General features: G+C 32.1%; 3 protein-coding genes across 4 annotated transcripts in view; 1 reads left to right on the top strand and 2 right to left on the bottom strand.

The window, feature by feature from the left end:
- LOC144850910 (ran-binding protein 9-like) overlaps positions 1-19250 on the bottom strand; it is a 113247-nt gene that overhangs the window by 36344 nt on the left and 57653 nt on the right. The window lies entirely within an intron of this gene.
- Positions 199-18132, top strand: LOC144850900 (uncharacterized). Of its 2 annotated transcripts, XM_078708404.1 has the most exons (23): positions 215-277; positions 407-863; positions 1196-1456; positions 2342-2462; positions 3061-3198; positions 3650-3718; positions 3817-4077; positions 4431-4682; positions 5203-5457; positions 7391-7645; positions 7871-7930; positions 8905-8955; positions 9485-9535; positions 9715-9969; positions 10506-10769; positions 11230-11444; positions 11649-11805; positions 11959-12211; positions 13071-13229; positions 13798-14045; positions 15138-15253; positions 15742-15973; positions 16473-18132. In XM_078708404.1, exons 2-23 carry the CDS (start codon positions 435-437, stop codon positions 16646-16648), a joined length of 4278 nt encoding a protein of 1425 aa, XP_078564530.1. In that variant the 5' UTR covers positions 215-277; positions 407-434; the 3' UTR covers positions 16649-18132. The 2 variants fall into 2 exon arrangements, with proteins under 2 accessions (XP_078564531.1, XP_078564530.1); XM_078708405.1 differs by having other exon boundaries at positions 199-863; positions 3085-3198; positions 16473-18131.
- Positions 17689-19250, bottom strand: part of LOC144850925 (mitochondrial calcium uniporter regulator 1-like) — a 35825-nt gene continuing 34263 nt past the window's right edge. The window contains exon 9 of the transcript XR_013614135.1: positions 17689-17700. The gene's annotated coding sequence lies outside the window, so the exon portion shown is untranslated. The remainder of the gene's footprint in view (positions 17701-19250) is intronic.

Genomic DNA, 19250 nt, shown 5'->3' with positions numbered 1-19250 from the left:
CATTTTTTTGGTATTATAATGGTAACCATAATAACTTTTACATTTGTTTAGCAAATTATTGGAAACAGAAGTTGAATAATAAAATAGGCCTACTACTAATATAAGTTTCATTAGAGGTTTACAATCAATGGAAAAGATGAATACATATAACATTGTAAGTATCAAAAGTAGCAGATAGTGTTTAGGAAGATTACAGGCATGGTGCACTCCACAGGTTGATTTCCGTGCATCATTCACAAGATCATGATGATGGAAGATTGTTAGAATTTGAAAGAAAGTAATATGAGGCACATAATTAGTTTAAATATTGTATTAATATTGAAATCAACTTCCAATTAAAAGTTAAGAAACTTGCAATGCATTTTTTTTTTGTGTAATGTAAATTTATTTTTTATTCATTTTTTAGGTGTAATTTAGATAACTACTTTTCCAGCATGGCCACCTCTAGTAATACTTACTTTATAGTTACTGAAGACTTTGAAGTGACTCATGGCGAAAACAAAGGAAATAAAATCGTTAAAGGAACTCTTTTGAAGTGTTCAGATGAAAATATCAATAAACATTATTTGTATATGTTTACAGTCGATACAAAGAGAATTTCTTTTGATTTTTTGAGAGACGGGCATACAATTAAAGAAATAAAAGCAGTATATGTTGATTATTTACTTGGAATTCCTCTAATGAGAAGAAGTGAGGCTTTTAATAATGGGTATAAGCTGCACAGTGCTGAAAAAGCAAAAGTTGGTGATGCTGTTCGTGTTCCTGTCATAATAGACCATAAAGAGTGTTACACAGATGCTGTCATCCGATCTAAAGAAAAAATTGATGATGAGAAAGGTCTTTTATTTGGTTTAGAACTTCTGGTAAGTTTTTTTAAATTAAAGATGTTTTGTTGTAGATTTGATGTTGACTGGATTCAATAAAAATGAGCAAATGCATTGCCAGGTATTACCTACTGTAAAATGCAAAGTATGTGTTTTTCATAATGTACACAAGTTTTATGAAAAATCTAGACTAATTTTTTTGGCTGATTGATTTGGATATCGCACTACTCTAGTACTAGTTCCGGCTAATTTTTTCGTCATCATCAAAGGTTTTAAAATAAAATAAATATTTCTTGCTTTTCAATATCATAATATATACTTCAATCCACCTCACCAATTTGTGTTTACTTACTGTACATTGTGTTTTATAGTCACATAAAAGGTTTGGTACAACTAATGGATTCTTTCGTCATAAATATTACTTCAAATGTGAGGAGGATTGTGGATTGTTTTTGCCGTTTGACAAATTGATATTCCATCAGCCAAATCGTGTAGAAACTCATCTTAATGATACGATCAAACCTGGAACAAAGGTTACTTGCTTTACTAATGGAACAGGTGATAAAGGGAAAGAAGGTGTGGTGAGGGGACTGTATTCATATCAAAACACAACTTTAGCTGCCGTTGAATTTGTAAGTCTACTTTTGTTGTCCGAGTTCAGACGTCTTGTGAGATAACCTTACAATATATTGTTTTAAGAAAACTGACAGTAGTACTGTTTACTTTATTGCACCTGTATGCAAGACTGTGTGTCATTTAAAAAAAAGGGGAACTTGCATGTTTTGCTGTACTTGCATGTTTCGCTATACTTTTTAGTTTGACATTGGCTGTTATATAATTTTTTTAAAGTTTAACATTGATGTAATGGTGTAATATACAGGTTATATTTTCTTATCTAAGCCCCAACCAACCATTGTAAGGCTTTGTAAAATTTATGCTGACCAATACTTAAGTTTAGTTTAGTTTTTAGCCTTGAATATAAAGTAACATTAACTAGATTTTTAGTGTAAAGGTGCAATTTTCAGGCAATTAAAAGTTCAAATTCTCATTCGTCTTCTGCCCCTGCCTTAGAAATGTCCGAATTTACTGAAATCCCTAAAGATGTGCTCTTCCACATACCCAAATCAGCCAACACTCTTGGTTTCATTAAGATTTATTCTGAAAATTTATATCTAAACATCCATGATCTAAATGTCTCAGTTTCTGAATCGTTTCATTTCATTATTTGGTATCTTCATCATCTGTAAATCTACATTGATAATGAAATACTCTATTTTGAATGTAATCAGTTGTGTTTACATTTTTAATGATTTGTGAAATTTGTCTACAATATGTTGTTATTCCCTCACTCACAATTCAATAAGGACAAATACAGTATATTTGCAATGATTTTGCTGGGTAAATCAATTAGTGGGAAATAACAATAACATATAATTAAATATAAAGTATACACTTCGATTTTTAAAGGAATGTATTGCAACTGATTTTTGTGTTTTAAATGGGAAACTTTATTCTAGGGTGATTTGGATCATGTAAAAGATCTCAATTATTCTGGCCGGTATGGTGGTGAGGAGTTTTTTAAACCTGAACCGAAAGTAGCACTTTTGCTAGTTGATCGTCTGAAACCGTCTCTTGAAGGTAGGAATTTTCAAATTTGTGTAAAGTAAAAATCTTTAAAAGTTATAGGAAGTAAAGAGTAAATAGCCATGCATTAACATAAAATTGAGCACAGTTTTAAGAAAAATAAACACGGACTATAGTAATGATAATAACAAAGTGTGATCACACAGATATAGCATAGGTATACCCATGCTACCCTTACAGGTGTTCAGACATTTCAACATTAGGAAATTTAGTCATTAAACTGATTATGGATTCCTTTTTTATGTTAATTGTTGACGGCCAGATAAGTAACCTTTGATGGAAGCAGATACAATAATTGCACAAATTGGCTATGAGGATGTCTGATGTCAAACACCTTATATTAAAGAAGACACCCACTGTAAACTAAAAACTCTATTACATTACTAAATCAAGATTGGTATTTCTTCTAAATCCATATTGATTATTAAAAAGAAAAAAAAGGTTTTTTTTCTTTTTCTTTCTTTTTAGATAGGTCACTCCATGATAATTTTGATTTAAAAGTTTAAAATTTAGGAAATTTTTGTCATAGCAATAGTCTACGAATAAATAAGTAAGTAATTGGGCGATCCTTTTAATGCTTTTTTTTTCTTAGGTAATTTTGATTTCTCTGTTTCAGGGGGTAAATCTAGCAAATCTTCATTCTTCGACAATATATTGACTGCAGTTGTGGGTAAAGGAAGTAAGAGCAGTGGCTCTAAAGGAAAAGAAGAGTGTGTCGAGTCAAAATCAGGTACTTTCAGGAGACAGACAATTTGAGTCAAGTACATATGCTCTTTTTTGGTAGCCCAAAATAAAATTCTATTGCTAAATCTTTTAATAATAGAATACACAAATCCGAAAACCTTATCTTTTTCTGTTTTTGTAGTGAAATGAAATACTCTGAAACCACATAGATGACTAAATTGACACTTTATGTTCTTTCCTCTTCAGTTTCAATTCCGAATCTAAATGTTTTTCCACCTTGATTTTTGCTCTGCCATACCTACTGTACCACTCAAACAATGTTAAATGTAGGAAAATCGTTTAATTGATATATATTTTATTGTCGGTGTGATTCATATCAATTTGGTTTGAAATTTAGGTGCCAGTAGTATTGGTCTCATAGCCATAGGCTAATGCAAAGAGTATGTAAATGCAGGAAAATTCTGTACAAGTTATTTCAACTTAATTCATAATTTCAGATAATGTATCACAATATTCATGGCAAACTCCAGGTAGAAGAAATAAGAAAGCACGAAATGAAGAAACAGGTATTAAAAATCATCAAGTTGTCTATTATAATTTTTTTTAAGGTATCCAAAAACCTATACACTTTAAATATATAATTTGCTCTTTGTTTGTTGATTAGCCACAAGAGTAGAAGATGTCTTGATGATGAAGATTTCATGTGCTATGCCACCAAGATTGTCAGAGATTGGAAAAAAGCTTAACATAACGCAAAAGAAAATTGATGAATTAAGTAAAAAGTATTGTTCTAATGAAGAGGTGTCATGGTACATGCTTCACATTTGGCAAGAAGATAATTTGGATCTGACAGACAAGCTTGGAGTACTTGCACAAATTTGTAATGAGTTTGGTGAAGACAAGCTGTGTAATGAAATACTCCAAGGTAAACATTTATTATGTTTTATCACAATTCTGTACCATGAAGAAGAAAGTTTAATGAGTTTGGTAGGCTTTGGAAGTTGAAAAGTGGTTTAGCAAGTAATAAATTTACTAATTTTCTACATTTGTTGTGACTAATTATCATAATTCATAATGATAGATTTATAGTGTGTATAAATAAATATTTTGCCATATTTTTGTGTAATTTTGTATATCCTGGGTCAAAGGTCATAGAATAGAAGCTACTTTCAAAATGAAATAAGTGTGGTAATTTTATTTGTTTTGTTCAATTATATGTTATATTATGGCTACTGTATTCCTGTTTTACCAAGAATTTTTGTATCAAATATTCTAAAGGTTTGGATGATGATATTTTAAGATTTGTAGCACGAGAAACTAAATACAGATGGGAAAGTCTTGCTGAAAAATTAAACGTGTCTAACATTGAACAGATTAAAAAAAGAAAAGGTGGTAATCAGGAAGCAATATGCTTAGAAGTACTGATAATTTGGAGAACAACCCAATCACATGCATCAGATAAAGTTTCATTTCTTGCATCTGCTCTTGATGAAATTGAATTGCGGTCTGTGTCAACATTTTTGATTCAAGGTAAAATGGTATAGCTGGAGACCCATTTCTACTGAAATTACTTCATGGGTTTCATCCCCTGGTCCATCTTTGAAATTATGCACTTAAATGGGGTTCTTGACCCTTTGTCAATTCATATGTACAGGGGTAAATTCTGGTTGAGTGAAAATATTACAAATTTTCAGCTTTCACTGTTTATTTGTTTTATAAGACACTTCCTATTAATAAACCACTTAAAAAGGCAGCGTTCCAATTTTGTACGCTGGGTAGAACAAATAGATGGTGTGACACTACAGTTTGCTTTAACAAAATTGGTCAACGGCCACTCGCTGAGTAACAAAAATAATGAACATGCAAAACGAAATTGCAGTGATATAGTATTTATTTAATATCATGTGACCCACAATCATTCAATTAAATGACAAGAATCTCAGTTATATAATATTGTCAAAAAACTATTGAGATATGCATATACAGTATATATTAAAAATTTCCATGTACTATATACACAGAAACAGGGCTTGTTTTTTTTATTTTATAGGACTCGACACTAACTTCCTAGAACAACTTTCAGTTGAACTTTTAAAATCATGGCAAGTTCTTGCTAAAGAGCTTAAACTGACAGAGGAAGAAATCATAGAAATCGAGAAGTCATCTCCTGATGTGTCAAAACAGGCCTATCAAGCATTCATGATATGGAAAAAACAACAGCCTTCAGAGACAGATAAGCTTGGTACACTAGCAAAGGCTCTGAAAATCTGTGGCCATGAGGAAATGGCCAAACACTTGATTGGTGGTATGTATACAATTTTGCTATAGTATTTTTTATAAAAAAGAAATAAATACCAATTCCTGTCAATGTTATTTTATTGTTGTTATAAAGTTTATGGTACATCATATAGTTCTGAATAAAAACAATGCGTGAGCAGTGGTGGCGCCAGGATTTTCCCGATAGAATTTTGTTACCTGACATCCCCAGATGGATGGAAATGGTACTCTCTCTGGGGCCGGATTTATCAAACTTGCTTAGCAAAAAAATCGTCTTAACTTTGCCTTAAATCCTTGATTTTGCCTAAGTCAGATTTATCAATATATCTAAGCAAAAAAATTTGCTTAATTTTGTCTTAAATCTAAGACGAACAATACCCTGCCTTAAGATGAAAAATTTCGTCTTATCTCATTTCTGCAACAGAAACATTCTTTTTTGACAACGCGAGCGCGCTAGGCCGGAACATTGAACATTCGGAAAGGCTAAGCTAGTGCGTTTTCCGCTGTACTACGGACGCTAAAATAATGATATCGATCTTCGTAAAGATGGCCTAGAAATTGGACAAGCAAAACTAATATTTTCGGGATAGGTACGACCCATTTGACTAACTTTTAGAAAACTATTGACTGCCAAGGGTCGCTGTCATTGATAAAAATAAATAAATGTTGATTTGATTTAAGTTTAGAGCGAATGATTTTCGTATGTATTTCCGACTGTTGTGCTCTTTCTCTAGCTATTTCAAGTAATAAAAACAATAGTAGCCAGAATGCGCCCTCTCTTGTTGGGAGTGAAAATACGGAGATAAAATGTTATAGCGCCGCCATCGCTAAGAGAAAAAAGCTAATGCGCACGCGTAAGCAAGGATTTTTCGTCTTAAGACATAATTTGCTGCCCTCTAGAGTTTAATTTTGCGCATGTGCAAAGTAAAATTTACCTAAGACAATTTTTCTGCTAAGACATTGCTAAGACGGTTTGATAAATAAGCTTAAGCTATTTGCTTAAGCACTTCTTAAATATTTCACCTTAAGCAAAAATATAAGCAAATATTGATAAATCCGGCCCCTGGCACGTAAAATTCATGATAAATTCACCTCTAGATGGCCAGAGTATGACACACCATCAGCAAAATGATCATAGCCTACTTTCTCTGCCGGTAAACCATGGAAAAGGGATAAACACACACGACCAAGGATAAACATTTTTTTGGGTTCAATGCGAATGTGAACAATCTTGTGTGTATAGAAAACAATGAAAATTGTACAGTCCATTTTATTGTGCAGGATTGTCATTTTAAATGGAGCAAATATATGCGCAAATCATTCAAATCGCCCGTAACATTTATATTAATTAGCTACACAAACCAGACTGTTGCAATTATCAGAGTAAGAGAACCAAATTTCTCTGACAAAAAATGGTCAACACTATTATATTTGGTGGGGATGGACTGTACCACTGGACGACCTTGTGCGATTGTGTTATGCAACAAGGTTTTCCTCCTATTCCCTTTCTACTAGCTGTGTAAACAAAGGCGAGCGCGAATGTAGGTTTGTTTTGTGGCAATAATATGCATCCGCACAAACTCGACCTAGGAGGCGACATAAGATTTTATCGTAGTTCTTTGGACCACAATTATATGAAAGTTGTATGTATATGTAAAATCGTAATGGGAATATAAAATAGTTTCGCTATGTCTGGGTTGGTAAATTATGTCCAGAGGTAATGCAAAATACATTAACCATTTTGGACAAATAGGACAACAATTGTTTTTTACCAAATTATAAAACAAGAAAATCAAATCACAAAAATAAAAGTATTTTCTAATCTGCACTACTATTCATTTAGTTATCATAACATTGCATATGATAATACATGAAGTAGAACACAAAATACAAAAACATATTTATTTTCAAAATTACTGAAAACAGTAAAATTAAACCACAATCTATATACTTTGTTATAGGTTTGGAAGATGGAGATATTCACAAACTTGCAATAAGGATGACAAAAAACTTGTATGATATACGTAAAGCACTAAATTTCCAACCTTCACATATGATGTATTTTGACAAGAAATTCATAAAGGACCTTGCTAAAATAAAAGCAATGATTTTTACATGGAGAGCACAGCAAGACCGTACAGAAGACAAGAAACAAAAGTTAATAACTTTATTGAGCAGATATGGTTTTGGTTCAGTTCTAAAACAGGTTTTCCCCAGTAAGTGGAAGTTATTGTTCATGTTTCAGTAATTAATAGGATGTAGTTATTACATACTGTACCATCTTTTATTAGTAATATGGAAGATTGCTCTCTAGATCACAAATACACAGTCAGTACTTATAATTTTACAAAAAATTAAATTATATAAACCAAATCTTTGCTCAGTTTCCTATCGTATTTCAATCCTCTTTACTGATTTTATTGGAATTTATTTATTTACAGTGTCTACAAACAATGGAAGCAATGTATTACAAACAAGACAAGATCACAGACCAGACACAAGTATAAGAATATTTAATGTTTCTAACTAAAGACATACCTATAGCATCTTCATGTTTGCTTCTCAGTAGAACTTTTAAAATAAAACATTAAAATCTAGTGAACTTGTTGCATGAACTGTGTTCAGCCCCCTTTTATTGATTACTGGTTTATTAATTAACCAAAATTAAATTATCATTATCTTATCTTAGTTACAATTAACGTTAGTAGTAAAGTAGACGGGGACCCCTCAGGAGTAAAACCTTAAAAAGCTATGCCTGGTACTGTACAAAATGATTTTTCGTTTTGTTTTATATGGAGATAAATTGATTTACTTTACTTACCTTTAAACCTTTTAACTGGTCCATTTTGAAAAGCAGTGTTACTTTACTGAAAATGTAATCCAGCAAGATTAATTTTTTTTTTTCATTTTGTCACATGTTTTAATGTCATCTTTAGCTAATAAGTCCCAATGTTGGTTTTATTTGGGAGTCAGATGTACTGTAGATGTTTAGAGGTCTGACAGTTTATGTTTTTCCTTTTGGTTGGCTCTTTTATCTATTGCCATGGCCAACTGCCTCTACATTCTACTCTTTATTGTCAAGAAAATGTAAAATGAAAATTAATAATTACTTGATTATTCAACTTGATTTGACAAAAAGACCAAATGAAAAGCTTTCCCTTGTCTAGATTTGGCCTTATAATACTTAATTATTTAACAGACGCTACAGTAGTTATTAAATGAATATAGCATATATATCAACCATCTATTTCAGCCGCAATTGTCTCCCATTTATCGACATCCACGTTAAAGTCCTTCATGAGTCTATTGACATGTCTGAATATCTTCGTTTTTAGATGTATTTTAATTCTTAAATGATCTTGGGGATTCATTGCACCCAGCCTATATTTAGCACAAGAGTCTATTTATCCTTGTTTTAGTTCCCTTATGTTTATCATAATGTATATAATAACTAATCAAAATGATTTATTTACAGTAAAGTCAACGAACCATGGAAGCAACATATCTCATCCAAAGCCACTAACACGTAAGATCTGTTTCTATCTTTTATTACAAGACATACAGTATTTCATGTCATCTGTTTGCATTGTATTTGTAATTTAATATATATATTTAATATATTCAGTTAAATGATTTTTTTTTTGATTAATTTTTGGTGAAAGTTAATAACTATATTGTGATACTTCAAAATGACCCACTTTTTTTCTAAATATTTGTTTACAAATTTTTTTAGAATTAGTCAAAGGGACAATACATCTTTAACAGACACTACAGTAGTTATTAAATGATTATAGCATATATATCAACCTTCTTTTTCAGCAGCAATTGTCTACCATTTATCGACATCCATGTTAAAGTCCTTCATGAGTCTATTGTCTGAATATCTTTGTTTTGAGATGTATAATTTTACTATACTTTGCGTACAGTAGCTTTCTAAAATGATTTTTGGGATTCATTGCACCCAGCCTATATTTAGCACTAGAGTCTGTTTATCCTTGTTTTAGTTCCCTTATGTTTATCATGTATAATAACTAATCAAAATTATTTATTTACAGCAGAGTCAACGAACCATGGAAGCAACATATCTCATCCAAAGCCACTAACATGTAAGATCTGTTTCTATCTTTTATTACAAGACATACAGTATTTCATGTCATCTCTTTGTTTGGCAGTCAATATTGCATGGTATTTGTAATTTAATATGTTATTACATAACTTTTGCTTTATATAGACACATAATTCAACCGGTAAAAATATTTTATTATTAGATTGTTTTATTTTTTAGTACTTGACAGTAACCTCCTGGAACAACTCTCAGTTCAGTTTTCCAAATCATGGCAGAATATTGCTAGAAAGCTTAAAATGACAGAAAATGAAATCAGAGAAATTGAGAAATTATCTTCTAATGAGTCAAACCAGGCTCACCATGCATTCATGACCTGGGAAAAACGACAGCCTTCACATACTGATAAACTTGGTACACTAGCAAAGGCTCTGAAAGATTGTGGTCATGATGAAATGGCCAAACATTTGACTGTTGGTATGTACTGTGTACTAATCTCTAGAACAAATCAGTCTTCCCATAACAATACTAAAAGATGATGCTTTTTATGTGTATGATGAAATGTGTCTTGTATATCATTTTGTATTTGCACGTCATGACAGTCAATATTGCATGGTAGTATGTATTTATTGAGATATAACTTTTGCTTTTTATATGCTTAAGTTGTCTATGTTACATCATTTAACCTGTTAAAATATTACCATTTAGCTAGAGTGAAGGCAAACTCAGCAAGTTCACCCTCTAAGTTGATATAAGATTTTAGTAATATTTTTATAAAATAATTCTGAATGGATTATTAACCTTAAGCTATGTCTACACTATTAAAGTTTATGTAACAAAAAAAATATGCTGTGCCCATATATGGACATGATGATATCACTGCCATGTATATTTGGGCACATCACGCATAGAGACTATTTGTATTTTGAGCTATACAAGTTAAAAACCATTAACCATTTTTTGTAAAACTAGTTTGATAGTGTAGACAGAGCTTTAATTTGTTTTATATTTAGAAGATGAAGAAGAGAATATGGAGGTTGATCCGGAAGACAAAAGTTTTGTTTCAGATGAAATGATAGAAATTATTGCAGAAGTATTAGAAGAATTTGATGTAAATGCACTGCAAACATATTTCAACATAACGAGCTCATCTAGGCCAATTTTTGACAAATCAAATTTCTTGAAGACATTAAGGGATACTGAGACTGACTTTAAATCTAAGCTTACCGAAACTCTGGATAATATTGGCAGGAAAGATTTGGCTGACCTATTAAAAGGTAGTATACAATTATTAGCAAGACCTAGAAATGATGCATCCAACAATTGAAGTTGATCTTATAGAGAAAATGAAAACTACAAGGTCTCTTACTGAAGAGACTCAAAACACTACAAACTAGCCTGGACCAACACAACAATTGTAATGTGTTGACCAGGCCCATTACAAAACTAACATAGACCCACTCAACAATTGTAATGGGTTGACCAGGCCTACTACAATACAAAAATGGACCCACACAATTGTAATGGGTCAAAGGGCCCCCTGCAATACTACTGTAGCTTGGACCCACACAACAATTGTAATTGGTTGACCAGACGCATTGAATACAATATTATTATTACATTGGTAAAATATTTGTGCCATGTATACTAGCTGGGTGAAGGGAGACTTTTTTTTAAATACTGTAAGTAATTTACAGTAATTCAATTAATCATTTGTTATTGATGTTTTGTTTACAGAAAAAACAACATCCCAAGGTGGCAACATTTCAAACCAGAAAGACAAACCAGGAAGTGAAGACATAGTTGGTAGACCGTTTTACCAGCATCAGTTTAGCATTGGAACAATGGTTGAAGTACCTGTTGCAAAGTCCATGTACATGTATGGTGTAATTAAATGGATTGGATATGTACAAAAAATGGAACACAAAGGAAAATTTGCTGGTGTTGAGCTGGTAAGTTTCTTTGTTAAAAATGTTTTGATTAACAAACATACCTACTGTACTTCCTGAGATTGTAAACTGCATTAGATTATTTATTTAATTGTGTAATGCAACTCAAAAATGCAAATTGCTTTTCATATATTTTTGGTTCATTTTTGTGTGTTCACTGAACACACTGCTGTAAACTTTTATATGCATATTTGTTCATTTCTCTAGGAGGAAGATTGCATGGCTGCAACGGATGGCAAGTTTGGTCTTGCACGTTACTTTACAACTTTACCACGCAGGGGTTTTTTCTTACCATTATCAAAATGCAAGCCTGATGCACGGTTTTCCGGTCCCATTGAACACACTGGAGAACCACAAAGGCTAGGTAATTACCATATACATTGTTCTACATCATTTTTATAGCCATTTTTGTATACTTTACAATTCAATTACAATAATGTACCCTATATATTTTCTTAGTATGTTTGTTTTGTAACTAAACAACCTTCCCTTCTGTTTTCTATTTTGATTATTATAGACAATGTTTTTGATAGCCCATCGATAAAGGATGTCACAGTTCCACCCATGATGTCAAAGGTTCATCCACACGGAGCAATGGGTATCCAAGGAGACCAGAACTCGTGCTACCTTGATTCAACTATTTTTAGCATGTTTGCATTTGTTAGCGTTTTTGATGAGTTACTGCATCGCCCAAAGAATGCTAATGATATTGAAGGGTACAGTGAGGTACAGAGAGTGCTTAGAGAGGACATAGTTTACCCATTGAGGAGGTACAAGTATACAGTACATACGCTTTTATGCTTTTAACCAAAAAGAAAAATAAGATTAAATAAACCATTATGTAAGTAACAGATAGGTAAACTCTATATAATAAGAGAGAAGTCAAATTCAACATTTTATTCTTTTTATTGTATCATCCTTAGATGATAATTGACGTTTCTGCTTATGGTTATTAGTTTTTATAAATATTGTCATTCAAAATGTATATAGTATTATAGTGATCCATGGACCAATAAATTAGATTTTGTAATTTATAGGTCCATGGTTGAACACTGAAGACAATCGGGTGAGGCCCTCTATTGCCCACGGTAGACACAATGCTGTGATTACCAGGAGATGATAGCCTACTGCTTTTGAATAGTCTAGTTCACTAAAGTTTTTTATTGCAATAATGTATACAAGACCTACGGATCAATGTTCCATCCAAAGGACAATGAATCAATGACAGTAAAGCATCTAGCCTAAGGACACAAACCAGATGTCACAGACAGGTCTCAAACTCTGGCCTGCTCACATGCCAGTCCAATTACCATTTTTAATGAAAATGAATCCTTCGGAAGAGTAGGGTTTACCCCCGTGCGCTTATCCATTCAGCCCCTGTCATTGTGGACAGACAAACAGGCTTCTTTAGTGGCAGCACTCGACACAAAAGGACCCTTAGGGGCCGGGATAAGAAAGTTATTGTATGTGTCATCATCTCAGTTAGGCTGCAAGCCACAGGTTATTCCCCAACATTTACTTAAGAAAGCCTTCTTAAATTGTTTATTCTGCTGCTTTTTTTTATAAAAAATTCATTGTCTGAATTTCTAGTTCGTTTATTGATATATTTGTATTATGATTTGTTCAAAGTAATGGTTTAGTAAAATTTGAAAATATATATCAACTTCGAAGACTACTGGATAAACATGGAAGTACTGTTGGACTGAGGGATCAGGAGAAAGACCCAGAGGAGTTTCTTACAACGCTTTTACAAGAAGTATTGAAAAGCGATCCACTCTTTAAAATCAAGTATGTTATGAATATTTTTGCTATTACTGTCAACTTATTAATATTTTTTTTTTTTTTTGCTAGTACCGTATTTACTTCTTTGTTCTCATTATATTTTTTATTTTCTTTTTCAATTGTATGCGAAAGGGAAAAAATCAGTGAGCTTTCCCAATTTATATTGTAACAATTAGTATTATGTATCTTCTTTGTCAAAATAAATGTGAATATGAATGAATGAATATATGGATATTATATTAATATTACGTTGATAATTAATTAAAACCAAATGGAGGGTAATTAAAATGTTTGAATCAAACATTAGATAGAGTACATTGTGACTTGAATTTTGTACTTGAACAGTTTGGCTTAACTTTTCTGTTGGTAAATATAATTACTCACACATTTCATGTTGATGGTGTCATTTACGAAGAACTGATGTAGTGTAATCCGGATTAAAAATGTCTAAAATAAGAGACTTCAGTAACAAGCTTCAATAATGGTAGCCCTAGAAGGGTGAACCTTTGAGTGCACTATCTTTCTAACAGTGTTTTATTTAAGCTATTTTAAACAAATTCTTGGTATCTCTTAGGGTTTATGGATCACCAGCCATTCAAGAAATGAACTTCTACCAGATGTTCATGGAGCGTGACACAACGTTGGGCAAAATGCCAACAGTCCAGATGCTTCTGGAACAGTCGTTTCTTGATACAGACATCAAGCTAGCTGAAATCCCATCATGCTTTGTGGTACAGATGCCTCGATTTGGCAAGACTTATAGGTTGTACGAGAGAATTCTACCAACACTTGAACTTGATATTACACACATGCTGGACAACTGTAAGTTATATTACATAGTAAATACGTGAACGTGATTGGTTGCACCACATGACTACCGCTGCGAGGATCGTAAATCGTATATATCCTCGAGAACGATGATATTGACTGAGTAATTTTCGCGTAATTATCGTGTCATTAATCATATAAATTCTCGAGTTCGATGATATTGACTGTGTAATTTTCGTGTGGCAAAACTCGCGTTAAACAAAAGTCATCTACTGGATCTTGAACTCGCGATGGAATTGTCACTCCATCACAAGACAATGCTTCATGCGCTGTGCCACGGAACTTGCTTGAAGAAATTAATCAACTAAACTATTTAAACTATGCATACATAGCGCCCTCATTTGTTATTAGTCCTCCCTAGATGTGATGAAAGACCATTTGTGATTGGTTAATACTCACAGTAGTAACCGGTACGCGCGCGACGCACTGAACATCCGGTGATTCGGCTCGAAGGAAGAAGACGAATTATTATTTATTCGGCCTATGATAATATTATTATTATTAATGTAGGCTTATTGATGGAAATTCTTCTGTTATTATTTAAACGACCTAGGCTAGTGAATATTTTATTGCCAAGGAATCATTAATTAGTAATTAACTGTATATTATTCTTCGCAAGGTAAGGTGTCTTAGGTAGGCAGCTTGTTTAAATACAATACAAAAAGGAGGCCTAGTCTAGCCTAGCTTCACCCAACCCAGCAGACTTGTTCTTGGCTATGTAATATAACAGATATCGCCTTTTATATCGGTAAAATATAAGATTTAACATCCCCTCAGGATGATATTATGTTCTCGGGGAATTATATATATCCCTCAGCTGCTGCTTCGGGATATATATATTCCCTCGAACATAATATCATTCCCTCGGGGATGTCAAATCTTATATTTCACCTCTAAGCAGGCAATATCTGTATAATATTACTCAATAATAATATTTTTTATATCTTTGCAAAACCAATGACTGCCTGATAAACACATTTTTTTTTTAATGCTTGACTAATTATAAATAAATATAAATCCATAGGAAAATTACTGAAAATGAAGATACAATAAGCAAAAAGCTGACACATATATATTTGTTATTAGTTCCCAGGCCATGTACTATTTGTGGAAAACTGTCATCATTAGAATGCCGTGAATGCAAGAGTGCAAAACTAGGAGGTGAACAGATAGCGGGTTACTGCGATTCTTGTTACAAAATCGTAAGCAAAATCTATGAATTGTTGTGGAAAATGTCAGCAATGCTTTTAACTAATCAAATATCAAATTCATCTGGTTTGAGTAACTTTTTTCTCAGTTGAAAATGTGTGTAAAAAAAACCATATACAAATAGCATTTAAACGCCTCTTGCAATTCTATATGTAAATCTGATTTAAATTTTTATTTTAACTGATTTTATTTGTGATATTGACTTTGGCATTTTTAAAATAGAGACCTCATTGGGTTACAGCCCATTTACCTCACATTATTCTGATTCCTCGTCAAAAACTTTTCTAGAAAAACCATATGAGAATTTCTACCTCAATTATAGCCTGGTCTAGTAGACGTCTGATCATCAGTTCCCTCTATTCCCATTCATTAAAAAAAATGTAATTCTTGTTTGACAGTTAAATCTTGCATCATGAATTCAACAAATATATTATGTATATATTATTTTATTATTAAGAGTTTAACACTACCTCCTATACAGCGTCACAAAATTGCTCAAAGAAAAACACATGACAAGCCTCGAAAATTGAAAATTCCTGAGGACTTTCCAAAAGAACTTTCAGATGATGAGGAGCGTGATGCAATAAGCACTGAGAAGATGGAACTATTTGCTGTTGTGTGTATTGAAACAAGCCATTATGTGGCTTTTGTAAAATCTGGAGAAGAAAAAGACTCAAAATGGTTGTTCTTTGATAGTATGGCTGACAGAATAGGTAAGATTTCATCTTTCTTTGTAGCATGAATAGTTTTACATCTTCTTAGAAATCGTAATAAAAGAACACCACAGCAACTAACTATAATAGAAATAGTAAACATCGTATAACCCTCTATATTAATAGTCATGTTTTGGAACCACTATAATAGTTACCATTAGATAGGCTTTCTTTATCAATGCTTCTATGAATGGATGACTAGTTGGGAGCAGAAACGCTAGTAGAACAAACCCAGTAGTACTTTTTGATTTTACGATAAATCAGGAAATTAATCCCATGAAGGTATTGAAGAAAAGAATGTTTTGACCTACAGGTAGCAAAATTTGTCTCCAGTTTAAAGAAAAGGGAAAATGGAGTTAGGTCGAACACCAAGAACCCCCTGGCTACAGGCTTGTAGTGTTTTAAGCTTAGATGCTCAGGGGTAGAAACATATGCCAGAATGTATACCACATGTAATGACTACCACATGGCAAGCAACATATCTTGTATATTTTTTCAGGAGACCAGGATGGTTTTAACATCCCAAAGATAACAGAGCTTCCGAAGTTCAAAGATTGGATTAAACACCCAGAAAAACATGTACATTTAAGTGACAAAGAGTTGGAAGAGCCATTAAGAAGACTATTATGTGATGCATATATGTGCTTCTACAGAAGTACTACAGTGCAACCATAGACATATATGGTTGATTAAATCATAACATATAATTATACTGTTGTCATTATTAATTAATACTATACTTTTAACTGATAGTTATAATTGCTATTTTGTATTGTTTTTGAGTAGTGGATCACTATTGAAAAGGTTATTTGTAGTTTGACAAAAATAGTGTGATGTGCCCATATATGGTGGGGATATGACATCTTCATATATGGGCACATCACATTTTGTTTCTACATAAAGTTTGATAGTGTAGACATAGCTTTAGAATGATTATACTGTCAGTCAACTATCATGCACTTTACCATAATTTTAAGAAGAAAATAGTAGGATGATGATTATTAGAGAGGTGTAGGTAATACATTTTACAAATATATTTCTAATAGTCCTGAGAACACAAAACTCATCAACATCTGTGTGTAGTATTGTTTACACTTTCCAAATGGATGGGGCCTCATCCAATTGTCACTACATGTACATTATGGTAAACAATATTTTTTATTTCAATCAATCAATATTAGATTTAAGTTCAATTTCTATAATAATTTTTTTCATTAAAAGTTTTACTGAATTCTTTTGTTGTTCGTGGTTACTCCATGGTGGTTGCTATGGAGTCACGGTTATAAAATGAAGTACATTATACTCAAACAAATGTTAAATTACATATAAATAATGAAATACTCACCTTTACTTTATATTTACCTTTATTCTAAATTTATTTCTAAACACAATATTAAGTTTTAATAATCACTCTTAAAAGTAAGACTAGACTATGCTATGTTAAATAAAATAAACATATAGATATGATAAGGTATGGTAATGAAATTGGGGGGTTTTTTTTGTGTTGAGATAGAAACTCTATAACTATACATTAGAATAAATATTTTCAGTACATTCTAAGTAAAATAGGAAGACAAATTTGCAAACATTTATTATTGAAGTTATACAACACAACACTATTAAATTAAATGATAGAAATAAATATCTTAAAAAGAAATCGCTTACAAGATAAGGCTAAACACTGTAGCTAAATTTGTTTTTTGTTTTTTATTAATTATGTATATAAAGTGAAAAATAGTTTTAATAATTAGTTTTTTGGTTGGAAAATTAATTACTTTACGAATTGAAAATAAATCAATATTGAAGATGTGTTTTATTGTGGATGTAGTAAGGTGTGACTGTAAACAGTCCAGATGCTTCTCTAGCAGCAGTTTCTTAATATATGGACCTCCAGCTCCAGCTAGCTGAACTCCAATCCTTCTTTGTGGTGTAACAGATGCCTCGATGCTTCCCTGCCTATAGGTTGTATGACATAATTCTACCAATAATTCAACTTCATAGTATTTTTACACACATACAAAACGCAATACAATGAAAACTTGTTTGCTGATTTTGATAGAGAACATTACAAACGAGAAAGATGCTACACAGCAACTCTGTATTTAAACGTGCATTCTAATTTTATTAAACTTCTATAAAGGCAATGTAAAATAAAAAATGTTCGTGAGAACGATAGGTTCAACGCATTCTGTGAATGAACTGAGTCTAAATATAATATGTGTGTAGGCTTATTTTGCAACAAACTTTCTTTTATATATTCTTCACTTGATTCATCTAACCCTGGCAGACTCTTCTTTAATAATCTGTAGCTGGATTTTGTTTTCAATTTTCAGTACGATGGAATGAAACAGGACTGTTCATGAGAACTTAAAGATTATGGTGTACTGTGTGCTTTTACCCTGCTTGAAATGGAAAAACAAACTTAACTTAAGTATGTTTACTTTAACTTTACTTTCAAATAGTCCAATGTTGGCGTTCAAAATCAATGTTTTAATTAACAAGGCCAACAGCCACAAGTCGCGTGCTCTCAGAAAAAAATGAACTTTCAAAAAGTAATGTACTTTTCTGTACATCAAAACAGTTCAAAAAGTACAGAAAAGCGATAAAACGCATAATGGTACCGGACCGACAGACCGACCGACCGACATAGTGAACTACAGAGTCGCGTCCACGCGACTAAAAATGAAGATTTAATTCCAATAACTTAAATCTATTTTGGCAACAGCGCCGTTTGAAACAACAATATAATTATATATTATACTTTAACGTTCTTTTTATCAGGAAATAACGACACTTTTAAAATATGTATATATTATTAGGTGATATGCGCAGAACAAATTATGTGCGTCTCCGCATGTCAAATTATGATATAGTAAACGAAATTTGGCTTTTTTTTCAAAAATGGCCAAAATATACACAAATTTCGGCCATTTTTTTGTTGACATAACTAGTTACTATGACTCTATAAGATGAAGATAAGACAATATATGCACATATTATATGGAAATTATGTAACCATTTATGTCAAAAAATAAAAAGGTCGAAATTTGGCATTTTTTTAAAAAATGGCCAGAATATGCACTTTCTAAAATCCTGTTATGCAATAATATTGCTATATTTGTGCATAAACTGCGTTATAAGCATCTTATAGACGTATAGTAACCATTTATGACAAAAAATAAAAAGGTCAAGATATGGCCATTTTAAAAAAAAATCCCTGTACTATAGTAAGGGATTTTTTCGAAAAATGGCCAAAATACGCACTTTTAAAAATACT

Source organism: Antedon bifida, chromosome 8 (assembly GCF_963402885.1).
Source record: "Antedon bifida chromosome 8, ecAntBifi1.1, whole genome shotgun sequence".
NCBI classification, from domain to species: domain Eukaryota; kingdom Metazoa; phylum Echinodermata; class Crinoidea; order Comatulida; family Antedonidae; genus Antedon; species Antedon bifida.
Note: the sequence above shows the minus strand (reverse complement) of the source record. Positions and strands in the feature narration are given on the sequence as shown.

Bases quoted from the DNA above. Each gene is read 5' to 3' on its own strand.
- LOC144850900 (XM_078708404.1), top strand. From the start codon at position 435: ATGGCCACCTCTAGTAATACTTACTTTATAGTTACTGAAGACTTTGAA. The intron at 5,458-7,390 runs GTATGTATACAA...ACTTTGTTATAG, and splicing joins GGCCAAACACTTGATTGGTG to GTTTGGAAGATGGAGATATT. The intron at 13,230-13,797 runs GTATGTTATGAA...GGTATCTCTTAG, and splicing joins GATCCACTCTTTAAAATCAA to GGTTTATGGATCACCAGCCA.